Genomic DNA, 14,371 nt, shown 5'->3' on the forward strand with positions numbered 1-14,371 from the left:
TCACAATATTTTTATGAATCCTCTTAGAAAATTCCTTGAAAATGTCTTCGGTAATTCTTTTAAGAAAATTTTGGGCAATTCCTTTGAAAACTTCTTTAACACTTATGTGACCGGCAGGGTACCCGGGTACCTTTTTCAATTTCAAATCTCGATATTTTAATGGTTGTTGAGACTAGGATGTTGGAACTCTGTTAGATCTTAGAACTCGTGAATATACATCTATTACTGGGGTTGACCGAATTTTAAAGTGAGGAGGGGCAGGGGGAGGGGCTCCTGCATTTTTTTATTACGTGGAAGGCCGGCAGGGTACCCGGGTACCCACGAAATTGAAATGATCATATCTCCGTCAATTTTTCATAGATTTTGGAAATTTTTAGCTCATTCAACTCAGAAACTCATCATCTATCGGGGAAATATTTGGTTAGACCGATCTAATCACCGTGGTTTTCGGAAAATCCATATTTTTGGGAGCATGTCCCTCTACCATATTGAAACCTACATTGTTAAGGCTAGGATATCTTAAAGTGTTTATGGTCAACCATGGCCCCACGAGAAGCGTGTTCCGAAATCACAGTTTCAAAGTCAACACGTTTTATGATTCCAGGCCAGTCAGATACAATATGCCAAAGCAATTTTACGATGCTTGGTACCGAAATTGCTACTAACCTACCGAAAATCCCGTATATTGTATTGCATAAAAACATGGATCCGTAAATCCGGATTTTCCGGTACCCATGGTGATCGGACCGGTCCAACCAAATACGATCTCGATAGATAATGAGTTTCGGAGTTGAATGAGGCAAAAACTTTTAAAATCGGTGGAAAATTCGCTGAGATATGATCATTTCCATTTCGTGGGTACCCGGGTACCCTGCCGGCCTTCTACGGGTGTTTTTTTTGCTGGCCACGCTACGGTTAATCAATTCTTGTAAGAAATGTTTCGGCAATGGGCTTGGAAACTTCTTCAGAAATTTGTTCTAGAATTTCAATGGAGATTATTTGGGAAATTCCTTCTACAAATTCTTTCTGATTTCCATTCAAAAATACAGCGGTAATTACCTTTGGAAATTGAATCAGCTAACTTTCTGCGAATTACCCTGTGAACACCTTTGGACATTCTTTTGACAATTCCATTGGAAATCCTTTCAGGAATTTTTATTAGATTTGATCCAACAATTTCCATTATTATTATTTTTTGTCTGTTGGTTTTCTTGGGTAATTTGTTTTCGAAACTACTTCGGCAATTCCTTGGAAATTTGGTTCTGAAATTATTTCTTTGACAAATATTTTGGCAATTGCTTTACGTTATTATATTTGAAAATACCTATGACATTTGTTTTGTAAATTCTTTAGGCAATTTGTTAATTTATCAGGCAACTCCTACTGAATTTTCTTTTTGCAATTCCGCACTATAAAATTTGTTTTATACTTGCCATTATAGTGACACAACAGCCTACTTTACTTCACTAAATCAATCAGTTGCATTATGGTTCATAATGCAACTCATTTCGGTTGCATTATGAATCATAATGCGATTGTTTGATTGACAACCAGAGTTTCCACGGTTAGACTTGCAACATTGTGACGGTTATAGCACGGCTTGCTTGATCCTAATTTCATGTCTAGCATGATGGAGCACGTGGGTGTTCTCATTCAACCACATCGCAAAGCACGATGATGTTAATGGGAATGATCATATATCAGTGAATAGTTTTTGGCATTGCAAAAAATATTGTATGCAACTCGTTGCAAAACTCGATTTTCACAGCACTCGTCATAATTATCCAACTCGGCAAGCCTCGTTGGATAAATGTACGACTCGTGCTGTAAAAATCTTCATTTTGCACCTCGTTACATAAATAACTATTATGATTTCCTTAAGCAAGTTTTTTGAGAGTTTCATTGGGAATCACTTTGATCAAATAAATAATGCTTTTTCAGTTATAATATTTTCGACAGTTACTTTCGAAATTCATTCTGTAGGTTCTATGGAAATTCTTTAGTCAGATCATTCGTAAATTTCTCCGGCAAATTTTGAAAATTTTCTTTGTAATTCCTTTCTAAATACTTTTACGAAAGGAAATCGGAATTCGGTCTGTTATTACTTCGAAACTAGATATTTTATTGCGAATTCAACTAAGTTACCATATAATCGTCAAAGGAAATCTCAAATGAGTTATCTAAGGTACTTCCAAAAACCACGGAAATAGCCAGAGAAGTTCCCAAAGAATTTTCTGAAAAAAATCACGAAGGAGTTCCCAAAAACGTTTGCATAGAAACGGATGAAGTTACCCTAAGGGGGAGAGAGACTTTGTAAAAAAAATCGCCACAAAAAATACCAAAAGGAATTCCAAAGTAATTTCCGATGAAGTATTCAGAGGGATTGCTAAATGAATTTAAAAATAAAACTACCGAACTGGTTTCCAAAGTTAGTTCCGAAAAAAATTCAAGAGAAATCGCCAAACGAAGTCCGACCAATTTATAAAAGAACTTCTCGGGGAATTTCTAAAGGAATTGTCAGAAAAATTCCCAATAGATGTGCCATAGAAAATTCCATAGACATTACCAGAGACCATAGACATTACATTTCACAATCCATTTACCGAAGGAATTGCAGGAATAAATCAAAAAGACATTGCCAGAGAAAATTATAAACAATTTTAGCACAAATTCTCGATGGAATTTCCCAATGAATTTCCTGAGAAATTGCAATTTTTTTACCAAAAATCAATGAATTTGCAGAGTCAATTATCGGAGGAATTGCCGAACACATTTCCGAAGAAAATGATCGCAATTTCCAAAGGAGATTCCAAATGGATCAGAAAACAATTCCTCAAGCAACCTCAAAAGCATATTTATCAGATATCTTTTACGGGATTCTCGTTATTATTAGGTTAAGCAATTTCTTCTCCTCTATAAGCCTATATTATATGGTAATTTTTTCACAATCTGAGTTATGATTAATAAAAAAAAAGTGCATTCCAAAAATTTCAGCGATGAAGCTTATGACATTACATCTTCACAAATATTTTTTTTTTTTGAAAATTTTCCGCGAGTTCGGGCATAGTTTTTTGGCTTTTCTTTATGATTTTTCTCAACTGTGCAAAATGTTGTCGAAAACTTTTCCCTATTCATATTTTATTGGATTCCTGATAAAATTGCTTTCATTTTCTTATAAAAACTTTGTTTCTACAATGCTTCGTTCTTGAGTTATGATTTTGCAAAGTAAGTAGTATCAGGGGAAAACAAAAAAAAATCTACCTAAGTTTTCCGGAAAAATGGGTGGCCATAAGTTTTTTATTCATATATCCATAGGCAGGTTCTATGGAAAAAGTTTCATGAAAATCTGAGACCCTTCCGCCCAAACCCGTACGGTAATAAAAAAAATCCCAGAGCTAATAATCGAAAAGATTATCGTAGAAATTTCCGAAGGAGATTCCAAACAACTTAGAAAGCAATTGCTCAAGGAAACCCAAAAGCATTTCTGAACGAATTTCCAAAAAAAAAACATCAAAGGAGTTCTGGAAGAAATTTTCGTAGAAATTCTTAAAAAGTTGCCTGAAGAACTGCCAATAACAAAATTCGAAGAAACTTATGAAGAGCTTGCTAAAATAATAACTGAAGGACTTCATAAAGAAATGTCTGATTGAGTTCTCAAACAAAATGCAGCAGGGTTTCCCGAAAGAAGTGCTTTATCCAAAAGAAGTGTCGGAACAGTTACCAAAAAAAATAAGAAAATTTCCAATGGAGCACCTAGAAAGTTTTCAAATAAGTTTTATCTGGGAAATTTCCAGATATGCCAATGCAATCTACTATAAACTGAAAAAAATCGTAAGCTTCCCCTTTTGTGAGCAACTTTGCTGAAGCCAGTATCTTTTGAAATGTTCCAGAGCGTGAGCTATAGGACGCTTAGATCAAACTAGCGCAATCCCAAGTAACCAGTAAGCCGTAAAAATTGGCAACAAGTCGGTTCTGTAGTTGATAATAGAATAGGGCTAACAGAGCTAGAAGAAATTATATTCTCCAATAGAGCTGCTCCAAAGCCACATTTGGCGAATTATTCGGTTGATATACGGCCAACTCTAATCGTTCGTACCGAGTCTCTGACAAGAAATCTGTCAAAACTGGGACAAGGAAAAATTAAAAAAAAAAATAAAGTTTTTCTCCTGTCCTTTTCATGCGTCTTGCGTGTTTCACTTCAACTGATTTTTTTTTTGCTGCTCGATCCAGATTCCAGTTAAGGATCTCGAGGGTTCCTCTTCAAAACTCGGTTCTCATCTTGCTTGCCATCTGCTCTACCAATATACCATGATATTGGCTCGCAGAATACCATATTTAAACTAAACCAAAGTTAAATGTTGAAGCTTCAAGTAGGATCAGTTCCACTCGAAAGGTCGATAATAGCAAAGAAATTAAATCAAAAGCAGCCAATCGTTGGTATTGGAGGAGGAGAGAATCAAGGTGGCATGCATTATTTATTGGCACAGATTCAGAAACATTAAGGGAATCTCCCTAGGAATCCATGACGATACCAAAAAAATAAAAATAATCGGCGGAACTCCTAGCTGTTAGTTAGAAGCTCGAAACTTATACCGCCTGTAATGCAGGAAACATCCACGGCACTGCAGCTCCTTCCAGTTCAGCTTCAGATCGCTGGCGGCTCGTTATACTTGAGGCAGATATCATGCAGGAGAAAATCCTCGCTGAAACTCCTAGTCATTTAATCAATTTGATGCTGCAACCAGCTAGCAACATAATATCCGCTGAGTTTTACTCCCATCTTTCATCTTTAGTTTTGTTTTGTTCAGAATCTGTTTTGATTGACATAAATGTCATGCACGACAAGCCGTCCAACAGCACTGACAGTCGTCTTATTCGACTCATAGGCACAGGGCCTGCAAGCCCTACAAGCCAACGATATATACCTATATACGGCCTACTTTACTGCTTATGGTTTGCAGGGCCTATAAGCATTTGAAAACCTTGTGCAGAGCTAATTGACACTGAAAAGCTGCTAGATGGCCTTTCAAGTGTTTACAACAGTGCTTAGTGGTTACCTAGGTATGGCGAGTGAATTACGAACTCTGTTTTCTGCTAAGTCCAGGTCCAGAACGCGAAATAAACGAAGCTTAGACTATACTAGAAGCTGCTAGAATCACTAGCGCCCCGTTGGGAGCAAACTTTGAACTATATTGTTTTCTATATGAAAGCTTTCATTCTTCTGAAGGTCTATCTATTTCTATAACACTTTAAGTGGATTAATCAATTACATCTTCTTCTTTTTTTCTGGCTCCACGTTCCCACTGGGACTTGGCCTGCCTCGCCTGTTCTTTGAGCATTTCCACAGTTATTAATTGAAAGGCTTCCCCCCAGGGAGTCGAGGAGATTCTCCCGACCGGAACGGGAATCGAACCCGCCGTCTCCGATTGGCGGTCCATAGCCTTAACCTCTAGGCTAACTGGAGTCCCCTAATCAAATTACATGATACATTAAAAAAAAGAGATCCAATAGTCTATTTTACGAAACGACAACAGTGTTGATATTGATATTAACACTCACGGGCTTGGGCGCAACCTCCTGTCAAATTTTCATTCATGAAATGAGCGATCAGCTGATCCGAAACGTCTCGTAAAATGGCTCATATAGGGTCTGGGACCATTTGGGCAGGAGCACCTATTTTCCCAGACAACCAGTTATCGTATAAGATGTTGTATAAGATGTTAAAGTGGAGGCGATATGCGTACGTTTTACATGCGCCTAAATGGAGGCATGCACGCATATGGCCTCCACTTTATCATCTTATGCAACATCTTATACGATGACTGGTTGTCTGGGTTGGGCACTTGCTGCTATAACTCAGTCAATTTGGAACCAATTGACTTAATTTTTGAGACACGATCAGACACGCACAGTATTTAACCATGTTCAAAAATTCAAGTCAATCGGTTTGAAATTGACTGAGTTATAGCAGCAAGTGCCCAAAATAGGTGCTCCTGCCCAAATGGTCCCAGACCCTACCACCAAACCGTTTAGCCCTCTAAAATTAATGGTTAATATACAAAATAATTTTTATCACGATATAGGCTAATCCAGATTACCCCCAATTGTAGAGGCGCTTGGTGAGATGAGGAGAAAATCGTTTGTTTACATAAAAAGGTCAATTTTTTGTCGTCAAATTTTACTCATTCTTGGCTCTAGAAGTTGCTATTTTCCATTTGCAATGGCTTCCATTATCATCATTCTTGATGCCCATGCCGACAGATACCGGATTGGCCAGCTAACAAAAAATCCGGAAGATCGCCCGCCGGAGGCATAGCAAGAGCTCCTCAAATTAATCACATAAATTGTTCGTAAGTACCTACCGGATCTAGGCGCATCTGAAAGAGAATTAAATTTTCTTTCCAAAAAGTGCTCGTTTGTTTCTCTACGATGCGGAATTCGATATGAAAAAGTGAAAAAAGTGCAGTTTGCCTATGCTGCGCCATGTTAAATTTTGGCGGAGCCCCGTTTTTCATAGGGTTCTCATTCCTGCCACCAGATGCGGAGGGATCGTTAGCTTCCGTTGGATTTACCTATTGAGCCTTTGTAAACAGTGTGGTGATGAATGATTTCATAAAACTGCAAAATAAAATAAATAAAACTCGTAAAAATTATATAGGGTATGTCACATACCGTATGTGTGCCATCAGTAATCTCACGCTCCCATATTCATCCTATTCGAAAACAAGCGATTACGACACCGAATGATTCCGTTCTTTGTGTTTACATGGGTGCTCACTTCTAACCAAAAATACAAAAATAAGAAACAAAACAAACAGCGCTTCAATCCCTTGTTTTTCGTAGGATGAAATAGGAGCCACATGCTTAATAAGGGAACCAATACCCTATAAGCGCACCCGGCGCACCCAAACATTGTTTACGATGCGGATGCCCGATGGTGATTCCCACTATGCATAGCAGTTGCAGATTCACACTCAGAGCTGTTAAATGTCATGACGATAAGAAAGATTACTCTTTCACTGTCTAAAGACGAAACCATCTCTTGGGTGCATGCCTTACGTCGCCGAAATGATCAAGTCTCGGATGATTTGTGATAAAGACGTAAAAGCCAATGGTAAACAAACGAGTAAAATGTTGCTCTAACTTGTTCTAACTTTCTAAGCACTTTTAAGTAATAATGATAAAGCTACGCAATAGCTTTATTTTCTATGTAACACCCTTCTGTTATCAGAAACAGCGAACTACACGCCAATGGTTTTTCAGTACGATGTTGTCAAGCATCTTGCGAAAAGTTCTTTGTATATTATTACCTTGTGATAACTAACGTAAACAATAACGTAAATCACTTTTGTTCAGAATGATTTTTGCCAGTACTGTTCACATCTACATATCTGGTTATCTTACCAGTTTGCGATTAGTATCACTTACGATGTCGATTGAAGCGCTACCCAACGAACTGCTGGCGGAGATATTTAGCTACTTTCCTTGGAAAGAGATAAGCACTATTTTATCTTTGGTTAATCGACGATGGTGTCGGGTAGTTGGAAACACCCCTCGGTTGATGAACAAAGTTACTCTCCACTTATGGCCGATTTCTTCACCTCGGCTTAACTCGTAAGCCAGGTTTACCCATATAGTTAAACCTGACTTAACGCCTAAGCCCGGGTGAAGAAATCGGCCCTTAGCGGTTTGTGTACTCCAACCACTGATAGGGCGATTCGAAGACTGCTGTATTCCTTTGGATGTGATACGCGGAAGTTTTCGAGAATATAGGAATTTCAGCATTGAGATACGCACCACGAACGGTCGAGAAATGGGACCAATAATGGAATATTGCTTTCATCGATGGAAAATTGTAAGCTTGCGGATCGTAGCTGACCATATGAATTGGTTTGTTTTACTACAACATCATTCTGAGCTTCTTACCAAAGCAGAGAAAGCGATAATCATAATCAAACCTGCTTCGAACCAAGCTTACTTCGATGAACAAGCTCCACCAGATAATCAGATTGTGTTATCTATGAATGAGGTGCGCCACCTTAATTATGAGTATTCGTTACAAGATAACAACCGTGTATTGTATGTGGTAACTCTCGAAACTCCAAACTTAGAAGTTCTGAAAATCAATCGGTGCCTTGTTAGTAGCAATGTCCATTTCAAGCTTCACCATTGCTCCCAACTTCGATCCATCTGTATTCAGTACGAATCACGATTGTGCCATGATCCCGTGGAGTTGGAAAATACTTCACCACATCTACAGCCTAACCTCACTCACTTAAAACTGTGCAATGCAACCATGGCAACCACATTCGGCACCTCGTTTGGAAACCTTCATCACATCTGCTTGACAAACGTTACAATCACCCCTACTGACCATCCGCTGGAATGCCCGAATCTTCGTAAGCTGATGCTGTTCTGGCTAACTTTCAAAAAGCCTCTTAAAATTAGAACACCACAACTTCAAGCGTTGACTTGTAACGCGAGTGTTCTGAATCAACTGCAGCTGAACGAAGCCCCTCAGGCGAATCGTCTATCGATTGACATGCGCAGGGCACCTTATGACCCTTCGGAAATGGCATATCCGGCGAGTTTTTCGTTTTTTCGAAAACTTAAGTTGACAGTGAGCCATTGCTTTCGCTATGACAACAGGTGGTTCAGCGTTTACTGTTCTTATTTCAACGCAATCACAGAGCTTATAGTGGATGGCAAATTTCCGAAGAATCACTACATGCACCTGAAGGATATAGTTTCCTCTTTAACCCAGGTGTCATCGCTAACCTTACGATGGATGAGTGTTCCGAGCGATTTCAGTTATTTGCCGGTGAATGTCAAGGTAGATATGTGATATTGTTGTCTTCACAAGGACATAAGTATAATGTGTATTTTTTGTTTGTAGACTGTTAACATTGAGGATTGTACAACGGAAGCCGACAGTATCCAGTTCGGGCCAAGCGTTCGGTGCGTCAGGGTTAGCAACCTGTGGATGTGGAACATGCCCGACGATATTGGTGTCGAGATGCAGTTGCTTCCGGAAGGTCGATTTTCACCTCTGAGTTCGAAGAGAGTGCTCGTCCGGAAAGGCAAAGTTATGACACCACGGACAATCTATTCCACGGTGGAAGGTGTGTAACGGTAAAGTGTGTCGAGTATACCAAAGTGGCGAATCCTGGTCGTATTGACAGGTCTCCTGCTCGATTGGAACTATGTTCAAATTTTGACGTTTCTCCTCTTTGTTTTATCCAGGCTCGTTAGTAACGGTAGCAATGTAATAGTTAAGGTTGTAGATTTTTGGAGCATCGCAGTAGGCGTGCTGTAGCAGTCGAGAAAAAAAATGTCATTCCGTTCTTGCTCGTGAGAAGTAAACAATAAAGCAAATTTACTGTTGCAATACCTGTTTTATTCAACAAATCCAACAGGTTGTGGGCCCAGCGACAGGTAAATAAACAGGTGATAAATAAGTGAAGTAAATCGTGGACTTGTTGAAGAGCAAAGTGAAGTTTTGGTGAAGAATGATGGATGCCACGAAGCTGAACTTTTAACGTCTGTAGTACGAGATTTGAATGATACGTGCTAGGCAGTTTTTGACTAGAGATGGACTCTGGTAACTGGTAAGTGATGAGCTGCCACCCGAGAGACAAATAACAACAGAATGGGCAACGAAGAACGAGCTGGCACTGCAGACCATTGGATAATTGGTGGAAGACTCGCAGTTGCGTATAATCCAAGATGCTGAGACAGCAAAGGATGCGTGGGAGATGTTGAGAAGCTATTAGGTACGTGAAGGATTCTTCCGTCAACAAAGTCGCGCTGATTAAAAAGCTTTCGAAGATGGAACTTCCGGAAGCAGGAGACATGCGTCAGCATTTGATGGAATTGGAGACTTTATTCGAGCGGAATGAAAATGTTGGGTGTCGACTAGATGAGGATGTGAAAGTGGCGTTTATGCAATAGAGTTAAGAAACTATAGAGGACGAATGTCGCTGCTGTTCCCTTTGTTCTCGTTCGGAAACATGTCGGGTATCTATCTGTCAAACTGCATACTTTTTCGCTTTGACACTTATAGCCCGGCCTATCTCCGCCAGCAAGAGATGTTTCGGCAGCGACGCCAGCGACATTCATCCTCTATAGTTTATTAACTCTATTGTTTACGCCGACCAGCTCACCGAGTTCGTATGAGATACAGTGGCTGCGATTCAGGGCCGAATGGAAGTGTTTCGAGTCAACTTCGTCAAGACCAAGCTTTTGGAAGAGTTCGATCGGCGTAGGGGAAAGGTGAAAACGGAAGAACAGATATCTGACCAGAGCCGATTTTGTATCCAAGCAACAATTAACCTTCACATTTGAAAGAACTACATACTTAATATCTAGACTAGATAAATTCAAAACTAAATAAAATTCAACAGATAATACTTAATTTTTTCATTTTTTGTGTTTTTTTTGCTTGTTGTGATGGCCCTGTAACGCTAACAAAAGATTGTTTACACTAATAAAAGTACATTTGATATACTCTTAATGTTTTAAGTTTAAAGAAAGTGACCATGATTGTGGCGGTTATTAGCGCTCGTAAATTGCTGGATACCGTTGCGGTCGTCGGTACCGTGCATTGTTGATAACGGAGAGTTTTAGACGAAACTTGATCATCACCAGATAGTGGTCAGAGTCGTCGCCACGATATTTATGTGTGACGCTACCTGTGGTGGGTTCCGTACTTGCTTCTTGACAGTTCAATAAGTAATGAGTTAAGTACTATTCTTGGCCTACTTGATCAATACTAAACTACCACATCCTAGACCACATCTCCTTTTCTTAATGATGAAATGAGCGTTTGATATACAAAATGGTCGAATGTTTTAGCACAGAGAAACAGACGTAACACTTAGAACAAATTTCATTAAAAAACATCGTCACGAAATCGTTATCGCCCAATGCTAAACTTACTGTGTTTGGCCGGGCCGCCACTAGATGGCGGTAGTGAGCAAACGTCAAACAGGAGCAAAAACGACACCAGCGCCGCGAGTGGTCAATCGACCTACTACTGAATATTTGAATGAACCGTTAAAAAGGTGATCGATGGGAGGCGATGAGAGTGTGACGTCTGTTTCTCTGTGGTTTTAGTTCCAGTCCATCGTGAGGGACTTCGATTCTGTCGTGCCCTCACTGGACCAACTCGATAGTTGTCCGTGAGGGACTTTATTTTGTCATGCCCTTATCAGACTAACCCGAAGGTTGTCCATAAGGGACTTTATTTTGTCATACCTTCACCAGACCAACCCGAACGTACCCATGAGGAACTTTGTTGTGTCGGGCCCTCACCAGACCAACCCAAAGGTTGTTCATGAGGGACTTTATTTTGTCGTGCCCTCACCAGACCAGCCCTAAAGCTGTCCATGAGGGACTTTATTGGGACTTCACTTTTGATCCGCCAGATGTGAACCTGGAGCTTCGTGTTCCGTTGGTAAATTATGCTGCAGGTGCACTTGAACGGATGGATTCCTTCGTGGGCCAGCTGATGGAACTTGTAGAAACTTCCTCGCCTAGATCCTCCGAGTGTCCTTCTCCTTCGTTTAATTCTTCGTTTTTGTTCATCTTCTTTATTAACATTAGCTATCTTCTCAGGGATCCGATCCTCGTCAACCATTTTGTGGTGGGTTCCGTACTTGCTTCTTGACAGTTCAATAAGTAATGAGTTGAGTACTTTTTTTGGCCTACTTGATCAATACTGAACTATCACACTACCTTTATGTGTAAATGATTTCTTTCATAAGGCTCCAAAAAGTTTACTGACAAAATAGCTTTATTTTTCATGTGATATAAAAATGCTACTCATAACCAAGCAAATAAATACAATCAAATACTGAAGTGACAACAACTAAGCGAGTGTAAAACAGGAAATTATTAGTGCCAACATTCCAAATCTTAAGTATCAGTTAACAAGCTGCTTTTGCTTCTTCTTTCAGGTTCAACCTTCGCACTGGAACTTGATTAGCCTCCTTTTAATTAAGTGCTCTTTGAGCACCTCTCAATTACTAATTCCTGGGAATCAAACCCGTTAGCAAGCTTCTGAACATATAAATGTGTTAATCAATTAGAGCAAATACAAAAAGGGTCGGGTGAAATTCCGAAAAAGCACGTTAGCCAGAAGATTATCATTTCCTTAATGCTCAAATAACCATCATTCAGTCATGAGCAATCATCAATTATGCAAAAGCAGTTTTCTTGCTCTAAATCACAAAACCGCCATTGAAAATAGTGTCACTATTATTCAGATGGTGACAAGAGTGCAGTGATAAACTTCTAATAACATTGATTGAGATTTAAGCGAGAAAACTGCTTTTGATTTTTTGCTAAACGATGATGGTTTGTTTCCTCTTAAGGAGCTGTCTGAGTTCCAGTGTAAACTGTCCAAACCTCAAAAATCAGTAGATCTAGTTTTCAAATACTTGAGTACGTTGCATTAAATAATAATAAATAAAATGAAATTATTGTTTTGTGTCTTCAGAAAACAAAAGTACGTAAAAGAGCATAAGGAATGTGCGTTATGAAACCGTAAAACAGTTGTTCCCCTCTTTCGGGAAGCACCTAGTAGTAATCCGGAACTGGAGCACAAGCGACCCGTACGAAATCGGCATACCGAACCTGACCATTGCTCGAAACATTTGCTTCCCGGAAAATGTTGTCCACCTGAAAGAATAAAAACAATGTGACGCATACAGGTAAGTGTCGCTCATCGAAGTAGGCTGATAAGATAAGCTGATATATTCAGGAATTTCGACTACTGCGATTGTATGGCTTGTTTTACATTATTTCGATTGTTTTCCGTACTATGGTAAGCATGTGCACTACAAAGACGAAACTGTGGCATTGACGTCTAGTCTAGCGGAGACTTGGGGTGAACCTACCTCTCTAAACGACAGCCCCTCGCCCCAGTTCTGCAGCAGATGGCGCAGCTGTCGGGCCGGAATCGTTCCGCGGCCGCTCTTGTCGCCGGCCTTGAACGCCTCGATCACCTCTTCCGGGAGGTTTTCCACCCTCGAGTGCTGGTGGATCACCTCCAGAAAGTCGGCAAAACTCATGCGGCCATTTTTCTTTTTCAGGTACGACGTCAACTCCTGGATCGTCGGCGACAGGCCGAGCGAGCGCATAATCACAGTCAGCTCATCCAAGGTGGTAATGTGGCCACTGCGGGCAAACAGGTAGAAGCACTCGCGGAACTCTGTACGGAAGAGGTGTAGGGAACGGTAATTTATTCAGCATTTGGAATTTGGAAGTGACAATAGAAAGTGGACACGTACCATCGATGTCTTGCTCTTTGAAGTAACGGGCCTGTTGTGGAAGGGATTTAGGTTATTTCAAAGCATCTTCTTCCTAAATATCAGCAGAGATGTGTCTGATACGTACCATTTCAGGTAATTTGCTGCACGAAACTCAAAGATAAACAACAAACAAAATTGGATCAAATTCGGAATCGAAAACACTTGTTGCTCCACTGACTGGTTGCACCACTCAAGTGATGGTCCCCTTTGTAATGGAATTTTCATCACCCACCAATCCACGAAGCATTCCACTGAACTGAAATTCAGTGCAACTTTCTTCCAAAGCCCCAGAACAAGCAACGGGCAGTATCAATCCGCTAGTATCGCAAACGAGTGAGTCACTCACAATCACGAGCATAAACATCGCAGTTTGGTCGATTGTCGACCAAAAGCGCATAACCAAAACAAAGCGAAACGTCAAATGCGTGGTCAAGCGAGCCGACAAAGACGGACGGGGGTCGCACATATTCATTATATGTTGTGTGAGTATTTTGGTTGGCCTCGCTCGCATCAGTCAGTCAGCAGAAATTTTTCGTAGGTGACTGATTCGTTTTCAATTCGGGCCGAAAATCGCGACACTGCAGTGCAAAGGGCAGTGTGAAAGTAATTGTTTGTTGAAAATCGCAAATTAGGTGGTGCGTTGCTTTCGTTGTCGCGTTTTTTTTTGTGGAATCTTGACGCTTGGAAGCTCCGAACTTGTTGGTGTTTGGGAAAGTTGAAAAAGTGAAAGACACGGCAGCTGTTGATTAAAATCAAAGCATCGAATTAGGTTGTGCAACTCGCTAGAACCTTCCACCTCCTGCCCCGACCACCGCGAAGAACAGGAAGGGAAGGAAGGTACCGCCGTCATCATCGTCCAAAGAGGAGCATTTCAACATCAAAAGAAAATGGAATGCGATGCTCGGAATAGTGCGAACTGGGGCTGCAGCAGCAGCAGCACACCCGTACAGGAAGAAAAGAAGCAGTGAAAACAAAAGAACACTACACATTCGGCGCAGACAGCAGAAGACCCAGAAGGCTGGGAAGCCGCGAAGGCAAAGAGAACAAGGAGAAGCAAC

The 14,371-nt window shown here is 40.4% G+C and overlaps 2 protein-coding genes across 2 annotated transcripts; one reads left to right on the plus strand and one right to left on the minus strand.

Annotated features, from left to right (window-relative positions):
* The first annotated feature begins 7,400 nt into the window (after nucleotides 1-7,400).
* On the plus strand, nucleotides 7,401-9,388 carry LOC109405479 (uncharacterized). Its single transcript, XM_062847127.1, has 2 exons — nucleotides 7,401-8,833; nucleotides 8,897-9,388. The coding sequence occupies exons 1-2, from the start codon at nucleotides 7,814-7,816 to the stop codon at nucleotides 9,128-9,130; spliced, it is 1,254 nt and encodes a 417-aa protein (XP_062703111.1). The 5' UTR covers nucleotides 7,401-7,813; the 3' UTR covers nucleotides 9,131-9,388.
* A 2,388-nt stretch (nucleotides 9,389-11,776) lies between these two features.
* Nucleotides 11,777-13,508, minus strand: LOC109402436 (uncharacterized). The gene is made up of 4 exons (XM_062847128.1): nucleotides 13,399-13,508; nucleotides 13,293-13,323; nucleotides 12,900-13,213; nucleotides 11,777-12,681 (listed from the first exon to the last, which is right to left on the minus strand). Exons 1-4 carry the CDS (start codon nucleotides 13,399-13,401, stop codon nucleotides 12,580-12,582), a joined length of 450 nt encoding a protein of 149 aa, XP_062703112.1. The 5' UTR covers nucleotides 13,402-13,508; the 3' UTR covers nucleotides 11,777-12,579.
* Between the last annotated feature and the right edge of the window lie 863 nt (nucleotides 13,509-14,371).

Source organism: Aedes albopictus, chromosome 1 (assembly GCF_035046485.1).
Source record: "Aedes albopictus strain Foshan chromosome 1, AalbF5, whole genome shotgun sequence".
Lineage (NCBI taxonomy): Eukaryota > Metazoa > Arthropoda > Insecta > Diptera > Culicidae > Aedes > Aedes albopictus.